Genomic DNA, 19,203 nt, shown 5'->3' on the forward strand with positions numbered 1-19,203 from the left:
CCGAAATAGTGCATATATGTAAGGAAGTATAACAATGAAATTTACGCTAAGCATTTGTGGTTACGTGGATGTGAACAAAAAAATCTGTATTTTGTTTTCCTTGCCTCCTCTTCGGTGGTGATACTGCATGGACTAGGAGTGGGTGTGACAGATTTAGGACATTTGCCCCTAAAAAGCAAAATGCACGAATCTTCGCAGTCTCACCTGAAAAATGTTATTTCATTGGCTATGTTACGCAACTCATACTGCTGTGCAATTAAATGAAACGAACAGAACAAACATTCTCAAACATAATCAAGAAGTGATAAAAAAATCGTGAAATTATTAAAAAAAAAATTATTGTATCAAATTTTGTGGCCAATATGAACTTCCCCTTAGGGAACATGATGAAAAAACGATTCGAAGAACCCTGATGTGTTTCGTGGGTTGCTACAATTCGTGAGTAATCTAAACGAGCCTCTCAAAAATCATTTGGAACATGTCACTGTTTAAGGTTATTCTAAGACAATTCAGAATGAACTAGTAGATTGTAAGTTGAGTGTCTGCTGATCTGAAATTCAGACTGAAATCGATGGTATTAGTTTTTCTTAGGAATTAGCAAATGATCCTACAGACATCTCCCTACTAAGTCAGGAAGTTTTGGTTTTTCGATATGTAGTGCATTTATTTTTGTCCTATACTTATTAGCAATGGTATCAAGAATGAAATTTGTATGTACCGAAATCTACTACGGCTCTCCCAATCCACAAGTTCACGAGCCGCCACTGGTTGTAAGTATACTGGTATAATAAATAATTTGTCTCTGTTTTTGTTTAATAATCGTTCAACCCTTACTTTCAGAATGTCTCTGGTGAAACTGCTCGTATTTAAGTAGAAAATTATACAACTTTGTTTAAGTATAATTATTTCTCATGCAAATGCTTTTATTACACTGGCATATAAATTACTATACTTACAGTGACAAGTTTCTGGAGTGTTTCTAAATGATCAGCTCGCAATAAGACATACAGCTTTCCTGGTGCTTCAGAGATTATTTTCTTATATCTTTCATTATGTTGAACATTTTCTTTCTGAATTGCATGAGCCTTGTTAAATAATTTTTCGTATTCTTCGGCAATGAGGTAAAGAGCTACGGCATAGAAATTAGATCCCTCTTGTTTATCCTCAAGAGCTATGGATAATGGTTTGAAAAATTCTTTCAATGCTTCAAAATGCCTCTCTCTTCTTGAAAGCAAAGAACCATATAACAGATGATACCTGATTTTCAAGTGCTTGTCAACAGGCACTTTTTCGAGTTCGAATAAGCTATACAAACACAGCTCCAATTCATTGTTTTGGTAGCAACCATATGCTGTAAACAAAATGCCAAATTATTACCTACTAATAGCAAAGGTAGTTTATAAAGGATTGCTGGTGGATGAAAGAAACCTTTTCTTCCATGAATCATTTCCTTGAAATTAATAATAGAAAACGAAAACTATGCTCGAATGAATTTTTATATCTTATTGATTACGTTATGATAGTTTGCTATAGACTAAGTATCTGAAGGTGCATGATTATTGTACTAAGTTTCTGTTGGACCTACCCTAAAAAAATCTTTTTTTGTACACTAGCATTATAAACAGTCTTTATCGTTAGTGAAAATCGTGCATAATATGCCATATTATCGCATTAGTGCCGTAATAGTACATTATGCAACGAGCCTATAATGGTAGTAATTAAGATGCGAGTATCTTTATGAAACAAGCGCAAGCGAGTTTCATAATTTTCATACAAGCGTCTTAATTACCATTATAGTCAAGTTTCATACGACTTTTTATGCTCGACCATATTTCTAACTTGAAATTATTCATAAGTATTCATGTTATTCTTATCTGACTGAGGAGCGGAACTGACCTTGTGCAATACCTCGTAAATTGTGAGATGTGCACAGACGCGAAAGTATTGATTTTTTCCGAGAAACAAATGTCGACATTGACCCTGATATAATCTAGAGAGTAAAATAAACATTAATCTTGATATAACCTTGAAAGTGAATTAGACATTGAAAAACGAGATGACAAATTGAATTTATTTGAATATTATTTACAATTAACGCTTATTATTATAGTAACAGAACTAGTTGTCTTTCGATTGCATATCTAAGAATAATCGATACTTGCACTTTCATATTGTTACAATGGTATTTTCTGATTGGTGGAACACCTGAACTTTAATGAATAGGTGTACTTTTATGAGGTCCATTAAAGGGCTGCTACCAGGTGTATAATTACTACATTTCGGCATGGTCGAGCATAAAAATATTATCATGCCAACTAAAAGTCATGACTTTTATTAAGAAGGCATAACTTGTACCACATCTTGAATTCTCTGATTGAGGTTCTGGCTGATATGTACATCTATTATCAGACAATATATCTCACTTGACGATATATGTCAGAGGAAGAGCAATTATTTGTATGCATTTGAAGTCTGATTTGTGTAATATGTAGTCAATCGGCGTTGTTTCCAATGGAAGAGGAAAGTAACTGGCTACCCTACCCCATTACCTCCTTCCTAGTTGCCTCATAAGCAGTGCCTTGTTGGTATCACTGGTGAGATTCAGCTCTGTCTTCGGATAGTTGACTAAACAACAACTTTTATCATAAAGTTAATATTATGAAACGATTTGCCAATGCTATAATATCATTGTTGTCATAGCAACCTCTTTCTTCATAGACCATGAAATCAAACTTCCCATGATTACAAATCTGATGTTATTTCTTTATTAGTTATTTTATAATGATGTCGTACAAAAAAAATAGCATATGAAACACGTTTGTAATGTTATACAATTACATTATAAACTTGTTCCATAATACTAGTATAGAACCTTCACCAACTAAAAATACAGTAGGCCTACTATGAATACAATAGCATATTACGAAATAAGTTTATAATGTCACTGCATGAATCAGTAATTAGAAAACGTGCGATGTAAGTTTTCTTATTCTGAAGAGAGAAAGAAACGATTTTCACTGACTATAAAGACTGTTTATAATGCTGGTGTACAAAAAATATTCTTAAGTTAAGTTTGATTTCTTCAAATAATAATAATAATAATAATAATAATAATAATAATAATAATAATAATAATAATAATAATGATGATGATGATGACGATGATAACAGTGTTAAAAATAATATACAACATACTCATTCCTGCACTTCAATTTAAGACAATGTTTAATGTCCAATATTCAGATTAATGTATAGTAGAGGAAGCAAGACATGTCCTGTGACTTTATCACGCACTGTGGCTATATCACCAGTGTGTATGGAGGGGACAAATAAGGTTGTAGTCTGAATAATTGTATTTCCTTGTCTTATATTAACCAAACCGAAACAAACTTCGTTTCTAATCTTCCATTCTTTTCCCTCTCGAGTAGCTCATATGTCAGGTCTTACTCCTCGATCTCTACCTACCTAAATCCGTGAAGTTAAATATAAAAACAAAAACAATAATAATAATTTAATATTATTTAAGCTTAATGTTTTATATTTAGATTAATGTAGATCTGAAAGTTTAAATACGATGATTGATGATTGATGATGATGATGATGATGATATTAATGAGGTCCCTTGTTCGATTCCCGGTCAGACCACAGGGATTTTTCCTTAAAGGGAACTGTTCCTGTAATCGTCAATGGTCTGATTCTAGGGTAAGTCTACGTTCAAGATATTTCCTGACACTACATAATCATGATCATCCCTACTAGATCATCAGGACAACGTAATTCTCCCTTTCCGGCACCCCAATCTCAGAAGTGAGTTACACATAAGCCACTGCCAGGAGAGAAGACCAGTAATGTCTAGAAATGTGTAAGACAACCTAGTAGCTTTAAAAAATATATAATACACATTCTCGTGCCTTTATTGCAATTTAAATTTCCTAATTTAATAATGTAAATCTGAGATGTAAAATATAATAATAATAATAATAATAATAATAATAATAATTCAAATCGCCATTATTAAATGCAATAACAAACCCGTGCATTTACTGCAATTTAAATTTATAGTTTAATGTTCAATATTCTGATTAATGTAAACCTGAGAACTAAAATTAATAATAATAATAATAATAATAATAATAATAATAATAATAATAATAATAATAATAATCACTATTTCAAATCGCCATTATTAAATATAAATACAGACCTCGTGCTCTTACTGCAATTTAAATCTATAGTTTAATGTTCAATATTCAGACTACTGTAAATCTGAGAAGTAAAATATAATAATAATAATAATAATAATAATAATAATAATAATAATAATAATAATAATAATACTATTTCAAATCGCAATTAATAAATGTAATACACAAACTTGTGCTTTTACTTTAACTTAAACTATTATTTAATGTCAAATAAAAAAAAGTCATGTTTTATTTAACGATGCTCGCAACTGCCGACGTTATATCAGCGTCGCTGGTGTGCCAGAATTTTGTCCCGCAGGGGTTCTTTTACATGCCAGTAAATCTACTGACATGAGCCTGTCACATTTAAGCACACTTAAATCTCATCGACCTAACCTGGGATCGAACCCGCAACCTCGGGCATAGAAGGCCAGCGCCAACCAGGCCGACTTTAATGTCAAATATCCACAGTAATGATTAACGCACAATCAGAGAGATTAAATACAAGGATAACAACAGTACGCGTTAGTATTTTATTTTCAAGTGTAATGGAGAAACAGGCTTCACCGAGATTTTAGGTTTCTGGCTCCGTCCGTTTTCCTTCTTGTGTGGATTACGAATTAAGATCGCACATATCGAAGTAGGGACTCTCTCTGGTCATGGCGCAAGATTATCAGACCAGCAAACGTCGGGGCGAACATAAGAAGACAACATTCTACAGCAGAAATCCTCAACGTACTGTACATTACCGAAAATTGCTACACTTGCGAAATGCCGTGGGAAGAGTATAAAAACAAACGTAATTTTTTCACTTCGTGTTATTAGAATGCTGTACCGGCACTGTGTACTGTATGCTGACAAAGAAACACAGACGAAAATGTTTATTTGCATCAGAATTTTGTCCACACAATACTTTCACTGCACTATACCGGTAATGGACTAAAAGCCAAAAACGAAGTATTCGGAATAATGAGATAACATTCCACATCCTGCGTATTATTTCCGAGTAATTATTCGCTCTGCACGCGAGGCCGATGAAACAAAGATAAATTCTTCCTGGCGACCTCGATTCGTGCGCAGTCGGCGATGACGTCTCTTCTGATGCTGCTGATACTGGCGGCGCTCATATGGGCTGAGGACCCCGTGGTGCGGGTGCAGCAGGGCCTCCTCCGAGGGATGCAGCTGGTCTCACTTCATAACCGCGAGTTTATGGCCTTCCTTGGCGTCCCTTACGCCGCGCCCCCAGTGGGCGACCTGCGTTTTAAGACGCCACAGCCATCAGCGCCGTGGGAAGGCGTTCGGAACGCCACAGAAGAGGGACACAGCTGCCCTCAGCACGCTATGATGACAGGGAAAATTACCGGCGATGAAGACTGCTTATATCTCAACGTCTTCACAACTAAACTTCCTCCGAGAGATAACCCAGCGGCCGTCATGGTGTGGGTGCACGGAGGGTGTTATAAGGGAGGTTCTGCCACGCCGACAGTATACGGACCAGATCATCTGCTGGAAGAAGAAGTTGTGGTCGTGACAATCAACTATCGCCTTGGGTTGCTAGGGTTCTTGGCGCTTAGCGAGGAGGGAGTTTCCGGAAACTTCGGCCTCAAGGACCAAACTCAGGCACTGCGGTGGGTGCGCGACAATATCGCACAATTTGGTGGAAATCCCGACCGTGTTACGCTCTTTGGCGAGAGCGCAGGCGCCTCTAGCGTCCATCTGCATCTCTTATCGCCGCTTTCGCGCGGACTTTTTCACGGTGCTATCGCCCAAAGCGGTTCGGCGCTTGCGCCTTGGGCGTACGCAGAACCTTCCTTCATGCGTGCCAAGGCGTTCACAGTGGGAGAACGCATGCATTGTAACGCCTCAAATGTCGAAGAGCTTCTGAGATGTCTGCGAAATGCGCCGGCGTCTGACATAGTGGACGCAACAATAGGCCGTGAGTTCAGCACCTCCGAGACGGTTGTGCCGGTGCGCCCTACTAGAGAGAAGCCCGGTCCTGACGCATTCCTGACGGACCATCCTGGGCGCCTAATGACGAAGGGTCTTTTCAAGCCGGTTCCTCTGATATCTGGCGTCAACTCACGAGAGGCTATAATTTACATGGAGGACATGAAATCCCTACCCAATTTCTACGAACGCTTGGACGAGCACGTGCGTGCCATCATGGCAGACCTACTGGGCATCGACGACGTCTCGAAGGCCGAGGAACTGTATCTGATGGCACGGGATTACTACGTGCGCGGCGACAGCCCTCACGAGCAAGCCATTGGCATTCTCGACGTGAGTATACACACATAACGGTGTATACACACTTGTGTCCCCGTTAGCAACAGCAGTGACAAAGGAGGAAAATCTGGTAGACTAAACATATGTTCAGCAGTTCCCAAATGACGAGAAAGGAAAGAAATATGGGAGGCCTGTAAGTTATAGTATGAATGTTCTCGGTAGTTCAGTAGTTACCATATGACAATGAGAAAGGAAAGAAATATGGGAGGCCTGTAAGTTATAGTATGAATGGTGTCCTCGGTAGTTCAGTAGTTACCATATGACAATGAGAAAGGAAAGAAATATCGGAGGCCTGTAAGTTATAGTATGAATGGTCTCCTCGGTAGTTCAGTAGTTACCATATGACAATGAGAAAGGAAAGTAACATCAGAGGCCTGTAAGTTATAGTATGAATGGTCTCCTCGGTAGTTCAGTAGTTACCATATGACAATGAGAAAGGAAAGAAATGTCGGAGGCCTGTAAGTTATAGTATGAATGGTGTCCTCGGTAGTTCAGTAGTTGCCATATGACAATGAGAAAGGAAAGAAATATCGGAGGCCTGTAAGTTATAGTATGAATGGTCTCCTCGATAGTTCAGTAGTTACCATATGACAATGAGAAAGGAAAGAAACATCAGAGGCCTGTAAGTTATAGTATGAATGGTGTCCTCGGTAGTTCAGTAGTTACCATATGACAATGAGAAAGGAAAGAAATGTCGGAGGCCTGTAAGTTATAGTATGAATGGTCTCCTCGGTAGTTCAGTAGTTACCATATGACAATGAGAAAGGAAAGAAATGTCGGAGGCCTGTAAGTTATAGTATGAATGGTCTCCTCGATAGTTCAGTAGTTACCATATGACAATGAGAAAGGAAAGAAATGTCGGAGGCCTATAAGTTATAGTATGAATGGTGTCCTCGGTAGTTCAGTAGTTACCATATGACAATGAGAAAGGAGAAAAATATGGAAGGCATGTAAGTTATAGTATGAATGATGTCTGACTGAATCTTATTTGTATGTGCATATACAGCTGTTCTCGGACCTGGCCTTCGTGCGTGGTTCGATTCAATCCGTGGCACTGCAAGTTCGTCTGACGGATGTACCAGCTCGGTCCTACATGTTTGCGTTCGAGGGGTCTCTGGGGCTGGCCAGGCTGGCATTCAACACCGAATTTGAGGGAGTGTCTCATGCCGACGAGCTGGGCTACTTGTGGCACACAATCATTAGTCCGCCTGTGGAAGAGCACTCAGCTGAAATGACCACCGTGCACCGCGTTGTCAAGATGTGGACCAACTTCGCCAAAACAGGGTGCGTAGGCTGAGAGTTCAACAATACAACCCTTTTCTACATGGTAAGATAAATGACTTCATGGAATATCGCAATTCTGAACACTGATGACACAATTAACACCTTCCATTTCTAAACCAGTCTCCTTCAGCTACAATCCACTTCTAATTATTATTATTATTTATTATTATTATTATTATTATTATTATTATTATTATTATTATTATTTACGAGGGTTGGGGCGTAAGTCATGGCAACTATTTTTTTTTCGAAAGTAAGGGTTGGTATCACAAAATGTCATATGTCGCACGGAAGCCATGCAGTCATAGTGTGTGTCCACAACACAAGATGGTTCTGTGCTTGTCTGTAATAGAACAGAAAGTACAGACCGATTATTTAGTCCTGACAGCTCGGCGACGCAAAAGAGAGGAAGTTATAGGAGTAGTGGGGAGAACTCCGGAGTAGAGATAAGGGCGAGCAGTCGGTAAAGGAATGCAGTACAGCTAACTGTACTAGAAACATACTGCTCTACTGCATGCATGACAACCGATCGCTCTGAAGGCAAGTGAGTGACTAACCCGAACACCCCTTGGCGTAACTAAATGGACTTGCCTGACCAAGGCGCACATTTCCGGCGACTGTCAGGACCAAATAATCGTACTGTAATGTTAAATCAGTTGTCAGTGTAGCGCCATGCAGGATGGATGTAACCTGTTTTGAACAACGCTCGTATATCAAAATAGATGTCCGTGAGTGGAATGCCAGAGATTGCCACAGAGAGTTGGTAGAAGCTGTCGGGAATAATGCTCTTCCATACCAGACAGTCGCAAGGTGGATAGCTACTTTGAGGGCCTTTAGAACGGGTATGTGTGCTGTAATGATTCTGGCACAGGAACCTTGTAATGTTATGGCAACGACTGTAGTAACCATATAGTTTCAGAAATATTCTAAGCTCTCCACATGGTATTAGCACAGTCTAGTATATACAGTCACGAAGCTTGAGTTTATGAGGATGCTAGGAACAATAGACTCTGCAGGTACTATTTCACATTGTCTGTAATGAGGCGACAGTAACGATCCTAGTGGTTAGCAACTAACTATGGATGCAAATTTACTGCGTATTGAGCTTCGTGACTGCATATATAGTGAAACCTCTCATTTACGGACATCGAAGGGGCATAACAATCTGTCCGCATCTGGAAGGTATCCTTTATTGGGAGGGAGACTCACCAATCTAACAGTAAATTTATAATATGCATTATGTATCCCTTCACGCTTTAAATGAAATGTTTACTGTAGTTTAATTCTAAATACAGTATACAGTAAATTCTTTGGGACTTTGAACTACAGTAGATAAGACCAAAAAAAAAAAACCGAAAATACCGTATTGTGCCATGCAATTTTATTCTAGGTCTACAGTTATGCAGTACTATAATTTACAGTTGTCAAGTTAACCTTCACTTTCAGATGCCATCTTTCTCGAAACGGAACAACTGATTGAAGTGAAGAGAATAATCCTACTAACCCTATCATGTGTCGAATACAATTTCACGATCGCAGAAACCTTGGACTCATCAGAGAGGCTAAATTTTATGACTTCGTTTATCCACCCGCTTCTAGCCAACAAGGGGTAGCTGGCTGGGCAGTAGTAGCCTACGAGACACTTATGTTATGTTTCATGTTAAGGAATTTCTGTACTAAATTTTCCATTTTTGTAACACATTAGGTCTTCAAATCCAAGTTCTGTCCGCAGTCAGGAGGTAAGGCAAGCTTTGGGACTGTGAAACAGCTGTCCGTGTCCGTGTCTGCGAGTGTCCGTAAACGAGAGTTAAATTTATCATTATTTCTATATCATTTCAGTTGGGACATAAAAATCTGTCCGTATATGAGGAGTGTCCGTATTTTGGGGGTGTCCGTAAGAAGAGGTTTCACTGTACTAGACTGTGGTATTAGAGTCCCTTCAGACGAGGTCACTTTTAGAAGCGCTGCTGCTCGTGAATAATGTATTTAAATAGAGGCCTTCAGACATTACAAAATCAGTCGTGCTGTAGATGCTCTGAGGGGTTGGCTTCCCTGCTGGTGGCGGCCACAAAAAGTAGCGCTTCTCATCGTAATACATAGAATTAAATGGTAGGTTTCAAACGGGGCCACCGTCAGGCCACTATTTTAGTGGCGCATGAGTAGTGAGTTCGTGGTGCTGCTAACGGAAGTTTGTTGGGCCACCAGTTCCCTACACCTACACTGTCACGACAGTATATATACAGTATGTTACGACAGAATATTATACAGAATGACGATGATGATGATGATGATGATAATAATAATAATAATAAAAATAATAATAATATAACCATAGACTAGACAACTAAATAGCTTAGACTAGTGCGAATTACGGATATATTATTTATGTAGTAAAATCTCCTTCATTTCACGTTAAAATAAAATAACGCATCTAAAATAATGTAAATAAATTAGCAAAGAGATAAAAAAACCTAGTTAATCTCAGGTTCGAACCTGGGTTCAATTACACCACGGCCTTTGACTTTACCATTACACCTACAGACACCTATTGTAGTATAGCCTATTGGTTGAATTACGTGCTATGAATAGTTTCATGTTTAGCTGCCTATTATATTTAATTTTGAATTCTTAAATATCAAATAAAAATACGTTTTATGCCATATTGTCCCTCATTTGCGTAATTTTAAATTAATATTTTTTATCGTCCTGATGTAAATCATCAAACAAGGTATAGAATAGTCCTCAATTCTGTCTTTCCAAAATTAATGGACGAATCCAGACTCTTCTTCTATTTTTACGTTTATTCTTCCTCCCTTCGAGCAAAGTTGCCAAAAGTATATCTCCTTCTAAGTCCATGTTCACTGGAAGACTGAAAAATTCTCTAAAAAATTTCATTTATAAATCAGTGGCACTAACGCACGTTCACAGGCCGCTAACGCGTATTCGCAGCGCAACTAAAATGGCTTTGTCTGAAGGGACCCTTAATGATGTCAAATTAGATCAAATTTAAATACTTACTTGTTAATTCATTCTGTATTTTAATTAACAATAGTGGTGTACATTGAGTGGATTTATGACTATATCATCCATGCACAGAAATGCGCATGTCATAATTCATACTTGTTACATATGCTCTTTCTTTGGGGAGACCGAGACGTAGATGGGAGGATAATATTAAAATGGATTTGAGGGAGGTAGGATATGATGATAGAGGCTGGATTGATCTTGCTCAGGATAGAGACCTATGGCGGGCTTATGTGAGGACGGCAATGAACCTCCGAGTTCCTTAAAAGCCAGAAGTAAGTACATATGCCCTTTATAAACTCCTTACATAGTCCGATTCAAAATTCTAATTCATACTAGGATACACGTACAATGATTAACTGCTGCACAGTTAGCAAGCCACAAAGTTTTTATTGATATCGTATTTCATTTAATACATTTTGTCTTCATAGGGACCCAAGCGTAGACAGTGGAGACAAGTTACTGAACGTGAGATGGGGTGCAGCCACCCCATCTGATGCAGTGTACCTAAACATCGACAGGGAAATGAGTCTGCAACGCAACCTCCTCTTGGATCGCATGCACTTCTGGGATGACATGCTGGGGAATCAGACATATGCTGACAGGAAATGAATTCATAAGACTAATTATGTGCAATAAAACAATGAATAATTATTCATAGTTGAATAAGAGTTGATGTACATCTGTCCAATATTTCTAATCCAGGGTTGGGCAGAATTATGCACTCTGTGCTTGCACGGTGTACTACGAGAGAAGTGTGCTTATAGAGTGCACGAAAACCGGTTTATTAAAGTTGCAGTACGTACTGTATGTTTCAAAAGAAAATGTTATTCTACCAAACTAAATAAGAACACAAAGTAATGAAACACTTCCTTAAACACAAAACAAAACATGTCCGTTGCTCATTAATTCATATTACTCAAATTCTGAAGATTTGGAGAAACTGTATTAGCACAAGCTATGCGAAGAACTGACGTTAAAAGCCCATCATTTCTTGTTTGAGATTTGTTTATTTTCGTAATAGAAAATAACTGTTCACATCTATAAGTGGAACCAAATAAACACAAAACTTTCTCACACAGCTTATGCAGATTGGGAAAGCGTCCTCTTGGGAATCCGTCATAAAACTGCATAAGACTCGACCTTAAATCATATTTCGCTCGCATCTCTCGACCACATCGCAGGTCAATCAATAAGGGGACGTTATCAATAATCGGTTGGAATCGGAACATGTAGCAAAAATACGCAAATCCATTTCCGGCAATCTAAATCGTGGAACCTTGATGTAAATTCCTCTAATAGACCGGATAGAATACATGTGTACATTTCGAAATTTTCATTGTTCAAAATTCTATGCGCTTAGATAAGAATGGGAATGGGAAAAGCTGCAATTCTATCAGCAAATTGTGTATTAAGAATTTCTTTTCCCTGAAGTCCTAAATTTAGCTCATTTAAAAGCTGCGTAAGATCAGTTATAACTGCTGGCACACTTCAGCGCGCTGCACAGTGCTCGCACTTGGAATACCCCGTGCACACGGAGGGCAAATGCACTCAAACGCCCATCGCTGCTCTAATCTGTGCTTAAAACATTTCCATTGGACAGATTTCAATGAAACCTTTTATATAACACTTTTCATGCAGTGACAGTTTTTCCTAGGAGTAAAAGGCTACTGTTGTACTTTTATGCATAAAGGCTGGTCCACAATAAACCGAAAACGAGAACGAGAACGGAAAAATTTTTAAATGTATATATTTAAATGTGAGCATTCACAATTAACGAGAAGCTTGCCGGAGCCCAGGAATGGAAATGTGAGGTTGCCCAAGTTTCAGCTTTGCCATTCTCGTTTCCGATCACAGCCTACTAGATTCATTCTGTTATCGTGATAAAGCTATTTGATCGTCATATATTTTGTAGCAAGGAGGCCATGACATAATTTCTCCTTCATGCATCGTTTCTAACTAACTCGGAAATTCAGTAGAATCACTTTCAATATATGCTACATGTATATGTGACCAGATTACCACATGAATTGAACTCTTAAATATTTTTTTTTTATTCAATGCAGTGGCACTTGACTAGAGTCATTGGCTGTACAATGGCGATAATAATTAGAAGGAAAGAAAACGAAATAAAGTGAACATTGTGCAAGTGAAACTATGAAGGAGAGGATGTCAACACTGCTGCATTCTTTCTCTGGCTTCCCAGTACCTATCCACAAAGCTGACAGATGAAAGTGCTGGACAATTTTTAATGTGGTTCGAGTCCATGTTGTCGGAACATCCACAGAGCATGCAGTGGGGGCTGGATAATACACCCAAGTGGTGGAGGTGATTAGCCAGACAGTCATGACCTACTGCGGTGCGGAACGTTGCAACAGCTTCTCTTCTGGGCCATTCAGGGAGAGTGGAGTTTAGTGCGTCCTTCCAGTGTTTATCTTTAATTTGTTCCTCCAAACTCTGATGGAAACATTGTCTCACTCGACTTCTTATATTGGTAGATGCTCTATGGAATGGAATATGAAAGGGGGATAGTTGTTCCTTTCTTTGCCAGAAAGTCTGCTGCTTCATTCCCGGCAATACCGCAGTGAGAAGGTATCCATTGCAGATGTACAATTTTATTTAGTTTCTTGATGTCTTCTCTGCATTGTTGAATGTCATCATTAACTGGTTGTAGTAAGTAGTTTCCAATTGCAGATATCGCTGCTTTCGAGTCACTGAGGAGGACAATGTTTGGAAATGGAAAGGACCTGCACAACAATTGTTTCATAGCAGTACATATGGCTCTCACTTCTCCATCAAAAGGTGTATGGTTGTTGCCTAGAGTGAGATAGGTAGAGAACAGTTGGAAATGAACCTGTGTTTATGTTGGCTGATTTGTTCTCATGAGAGAACATTATTGATTAATTACACACATATAACATCAGAATACACAATATCAACTTTACATATTGTTACTGACATACATATCAATATGCATAGCTGTTTCCATTCTTGGTTTAATGTGAATAAAAAAATCTTCACTTTCACATCCTCTGTTTCAAATTCTCGTTCTGGTTCTCATTCCCGGTTTATTGTACACCAGCCTTTAGTGATTCAGTTATTTTTTTATAAATCATGTTAAAATCTAGTACTAGTAGCTACTACTACTATAAACAATGTTTTAAATATAATTTTATTTTCCGTGGTACTCAATGTAATGGCAATCTTATTTCTTGCAAATCCGGCTTCCAGCTTTGTGAAGCTGATTTAAATTTTTCATGTAATGATTGAAATTATACCGAAAGTAGCTTTGAAAATAAAAGGAATTAAAAGTGATAATACTTTTTCTTTCTCCTGAAAAATCTGTTTAAATGCACATAGCGGATTTTAGAGAAACAGCAATAATGTTTTACATCAGTGTTCCAGAAAACATTTGAGTTTTGGAAAAATAATATTTAATTACAAACTATCTCACACTGGGCATTGTATTGACTGTGCCTTTGAAATATTAACAAGTGGAGAATATTACACTGCAACCTAAATGAGTCTATAGATTTTACAGAAGACATTGCAAAGTTAAATGTAATTGGACTTTAAAATAATGAAACATCCACATGTCAATGCTACGCTCATTGACTAGTCGAGATAAATTAAAGGATTAATTCTTTTTAAGGGAAGTGGGAGATCTATCTTTGTAAGAAAACCGAATATGATTTTAGTATTTATAAATAAGCGTATACTGTATTTACCCGAATTCAAGACAAGGTTCCTTTACTGAATTTTCGAATCAAAAAATAAAAAACTGGGATCATCTAAAATCATCCTCTGATCGAGGTTGTGGCTGATATGTACCTCTGTTACAAGGCAGTACATCTCACTTGACGGTATGTGTCAGAGGAAGAACTATTGCTTGTATATATCTGAAGTCTGATTAGTGTAACATATAGCTAAACGGCGATGTATGCAATGGAGAGGGAAAGGAACTGGCCACCCTACTCCATTATCTCCTGGTCTAGATTTCTGATAAGCAGTGCTTTTTGGTATCACTTATGAGGTTCAGACCTGTCTTCGGACAGTTGACTTAACAACAATATTTAAAATCGCATATTAAGGAATATCATTAAGTCCACTCAAAGTCAATGTTTTTATATTGTATAGTATATAGTCAGGCTGCTGATAAAGATCGCCGGTATAACAATGATTACAGATAGATAGATAGATAGCTTTATTGATATTGTTCACAAAAGTACAAAACTTAATAATTTAACAAAAGATCTATATACAAATGTAGTTCTACATAATAAATATACAATTTCCTAAACTAATTAATCTATCGCAAATGACAATAATTTATTGGTTCAAACTTGCACTTACGTCTTGTTTTAGTGCATGTTTAAACCAATCGTGATAACCCTTAAGACTTTAAACCTTAATTATTTGCTCCTTTTCAAATATCTAATTGTAATATTTAGGTCTTATTTTACATAATAATTTATTATTCCAATTTGATGATCAGATGTCGACATACTGTAAGTCATGAACCTGAAATAGCTGAATCGGTACATTCCATATGTAGGTTAATCTTTCTTTCTTACAATATTTTCATGTCAGCAGAAACGTTTGCGTAACTTCTACGAAGACTACCGCATGCCTGCTAAAAACAAGCTTGACAAATTGCTTACATAATCAACCTCAATTTAGTTTCATCATTATGTCGCATGTAACTTACTCATTATCGATTCATTTCTGTTATGATTTCTATTATGATCTAATAAATTTATTATAATTGCATTCTTATTGAAATTAAAATATATTAGTTAACCAATTTATGAAGTCAAATTTTCTTCTGAACTTTTACTAATTAATATAACTATCGGAATATCTTAATAACTACCTTAGTTCTCTATTTTCAATTTTTTTTTTTATTATTTTAAAAAACCTTGACGTAATTCTATCTTATTTTCAAAACCTGTCTTCTTACCTTATTTAATTAATAATAAGTTTTTCTGATTTTAGGAAAATTTAATCTTTGCTGATGCCTATCTCTTAGTAGGTAGTTTCGTTCAGTATCTATAGTTTTGATTGAATCTACTTTATTTCTGTTAGAGTTTCTATTTGTCATTTTACCTCTTATTAACTGTTCTTCACCTGCTTCTACTTCATCGGTCGGTATCGCACAGCTCCTCCAAATTGTAGCACTTCCTCTCGCGCACCCCGGACTACCAACGGCATGTGGCATTCTTATTAATTGGTCTTCACTTGCGCTGACTTTGTCGGTTGATCCACAATCGCTTCTCCTTGATGTATTTTCACTTGCGCGCCTCGGACTACCCTCACTGGTCGTTCTCTCAGTCTGTGCCCCAGCTCCCCAAACAGCATCTTCACTGGTTCCAGCTTCTTCTTCCATACAAGGTTTTCCTTCTTCACTCTTCTTTCTTCTAAAGGGATCTGTGAAAACAGTGCTGTCTAGTTTATTTAGGTATGCTCTAATATCATTCACTGCCGTAAGCTCATCAATTCTTCTATTTGTTATTTCTGATTCCTTCTGCCCGCTTGATGAGTTACTTTTCTTATCAGTCCTCTCTACACTTCTAGACTTCCTGTTTCGTGATGCACTTCTGTTTACGTGTGGTGTCGATGATGCTCTATTTCCACAAGTCTCTATTTCGTTATTTCTGTTGTTGCAGCAACTTAATAAATCCTCAGTGAATTGATTATTTAAGGCCTCTACGTTAACTATGTTTCCGTTTATCTTCATTTTATCTTTTACTAAAGTTGCCCTCAATCCTTTACCTCGAGCTTCTTTTAATATTGGAATTAGTTTCTTTCTTTTCTCTCTAATTTCTTTTGCAAAGTCATTTTCTATGAATATATTTGTGCCTTTGAGTTGACGCGTACTGGCAATGATGTGCTCTTTGATAAAGTAACTGTTCAATTTCACAATAATTGGTCTTTTTTTTCCGTTACCGACTCTATACGCGTTATTAATCGCACTTATGTCCAAGTTTAGACTGAAATACTTAGTTAATAATTCTAACACTACGAAACCAGTATCAATTCCTTTTTCATGATTGCGCTCTTCAACACCATAAATTACAATGTTATTAATTCTACTGTCATTTTCCCATTTTTTAACTATCGATTTTAACACCACCTGCTCTTGGATAACCTCCTTTAACTTCTTTTCCACTTCAGTGTATCTGTTTACTAATGTATCTATATCACTTGCTACTTTGTTTAGTAGAAAACTTGCCTTTAGTCTGTCTTCTCTCGTTTCTTTCATATAGTTTATCCATTCTCTTTGAAACACTTCATCACTGTAGACTCTTCCTTCTGTATCTCCAGGACCAGGGTTTAACTCCACATTTCCAATAATCAGTAGAACTGATAAAACAGCTGCGGCCACAAATATGTTGATGCTATCAGACACTATTGCATTTTCACCTTTTGAACATCTGCAACACTGCCCTGCATTGAAGCACCCGATTCGCGCCCTGTAAGAATTTAGGTCGTCGCCCATACCTTCTTCACACGCTAACCTACTTGTATATGCTGCTTACTACACAACCGTTCTCTACGACTGCACTTTGTGAACTGACAATGATTACAGAAAAATTCTTAGGAAGTATATTCAAAATAGGGAGTCATCTTAGACTCAGGGTAGACTTCCATTCGGGCAGATAAGCTATATAATTTCCTGCAGTATTTTTTTCTTTCGTATTCTTTTTTCGAAGTAAGTAATGGACTTTAAATACACTTCGTCCTAGGTTTTGATTTTTTTCTGACCTGTTGAAGCATAGGTCAAACAGTATATCCCAAAAGGTAGGGTGATTTTCAATTCTGGATATAAATACATCTACTGTATATCCATGTTATTGGTCGTCATATCTTTGTATGAGCACGACCCAGGAACAAGCATAACAGTTGAATGGTGGCAAGAAAATATGATTGTGTATGAGCCACTGGCTAAAAGTACGAGACACAGCTGCTGCCGTAGTGTGTGGCTTGGATGGTCACTACTAACAGTGGTTGTGAGTCTATTAAAAAAAAAGCATACAAAATACAGCCTGCAGTATATGGCAGCCACCAGTGTCAACCACATGTTGCTGTGTTTGCGAGCAGCCTAACACATGTATTTTTCACTCAAGAGTTTTAAAGTTACGATAAAAAATGGCTGATACAAGATTACTATTCAAATCCTATCAACGTAAGTCCAAAAGCAGAAGCACTGAAAAACCAAAATAACAAAACTTAAAGTTCAAAATGGGCCATAAGATTCAAATCTTAATATACACAGGGGTTAAATAACCGATTTTCGGATTTTAAAGTAGTTCTAAATAACTAGGATGAATTTAAGTCTACGTAATTTTAAAATGTTGTTGTTTTCTAATACCAGGCATTTAACAATAAAGTCACATGACCTCTTGCACTCCAATATTTTTCAAAGATATTGTCATGGTCTGCCACTACGCACAGATTTTGAGGTGTTCTGAATCATTTCTTGATTTGAGTTGCACAATGGGCAGTTAGGGGACTGATATATTCCAATTCTATGCAGGTGTTTGGCCAAACAGTCATGGCCTGTTGCCACTCTAAATGCAGCTACAGACGATTTGCGTGGTAAATCAGGAATTAACTGTGGATTATGATGCAGAGAGTTCCATTTTTTCCCTTGAGATTGAGTTATCAAATTTTGTTTGTTGAAATCTAAGTATGTAGATTTAATAAATCTCTTCACAGAGTAATACATAGATTTAGTAACAGGTCTGTAAGCAGCAGTGCTGCCTTTCTTTGCTAAAGCATCCACAATGTCGTTTCCCAGGATTCCACAATGGGATAGTAGCCATTGGAATACAATTCTTTTATTGAGTGATACTAATTGAGAGAGCATTTTAGTTATTTCTGCTGTTTGAGATGAAGGTGTGTGTCTAGAGACTATTGATAGAATAACTGCTTTGGAGTCTGACAATATAACTGCATTTTTAAATTTATTGATGTGGCATAGAAGATTCCTGAGACTTTCACTTATTGCAATGATTTCTTCATCAAAACTTGTTGTTCCATATCCAAGAGATCTATAAAGTGAGAAGAGACAGCACGTAACACCTGCACCTGCATCTTGTTCCCTGGAGATCAAGGATTCGTCGGTGTATAAATGAAGCCAGTTTTGTGGAGGGTACCTAATATTAATTGTCTCAAAGACAATTGTTTCATTATTTCAGTGTTTACTTCCGATTTCAGTATTTCTTGTGTTAAATTTAGATTATACTCTATATTTAATAGAATTAAAGGGTGTCTACATAATTTTAAAATTGTACAAACTACATTATTCGAAGTTAGAACAGATTTACATCGATCTAATGCTCAATGGAAGAAGAGGAAGATAACATAAAAGAAATTTTCGAAGAAAAAAAAAGTTAATAACTGGGTAAGTCCCAATGGTGCC

General features: G+C 37.3%; 2 protein-coding genes across 4 annotated transcripts in view; one reads left to right on the forward strand and one right to left on the reverse strand.

Moving 5' to 3' along the window:
* The window catches only part of LOC138695995 (uncharacterized), a 42,090-nt gene that overhangs the window by 14,063 nt on the left and 8,824 nt on the right, over window positions 1-19,203 (reverse strand). Inside the window, exons 1-2 of one of the 3 annotated variants that reach the window (XM_069820450.1) lie at window positions 4,934-5,127; window positions 957-1,351 (exon numbers count right to left, since the gene is read on the reverse strand). The exons of 1 other annotated variant lie outside the window; for it this stretch is intronic. In XM_069820450.1, the coding sequence (XP_069676551.1) occupies window positions 957-1,351; window positions 4,934-5,075 (537 nt within the window). In that variant the 5' untranslated portion in view covers window positions 5,076-5,127. Of the gene's footprint in view, window positions 1-956; window positions 1,352-4,933; window positions 5,128-19,203 lie in introns of those variants that run through there. One more of the 3 variants, XM_069820449.1, reaches the window with a different exon arrangement.
* On the forward strand, window positions 5,264-12,141 carry LOC138695996 (carboxylic ester hydrolase-like). Its single transcript, XM_069820452.1, has 3 exons — window positions 5,264-6,464; window positions 7,477-7,754; window positions 11,210-12,141. Exons 1-3 carry the CDS (start codon window positions 5,271-5,273, stop codon window positions 11,388-11,390), a joined length of 1,653 nt encoding a protein of 550 aa, XP_069676553.1. The 5' UTR covers window positions 5,264-5,270; the 3' UTR covers window positions 11,391-12,141.

Source organism: Periplaneta americana, chromosome 3 (genome assembly GCF_040183065.1).
Source record: "Periplaneta americana isolate PAMFEO1 chromosome 3, P.americana_PAMFEO1_priV1, whole genome shotgun sequence".
Classification (NCBI taxonomy): domain Eukaryota; kingdom Metazoa; phylum Arthropoda; class Insecta; order Blattodea; family Blattidae; genus Periplaneta; species Periplaneta americana.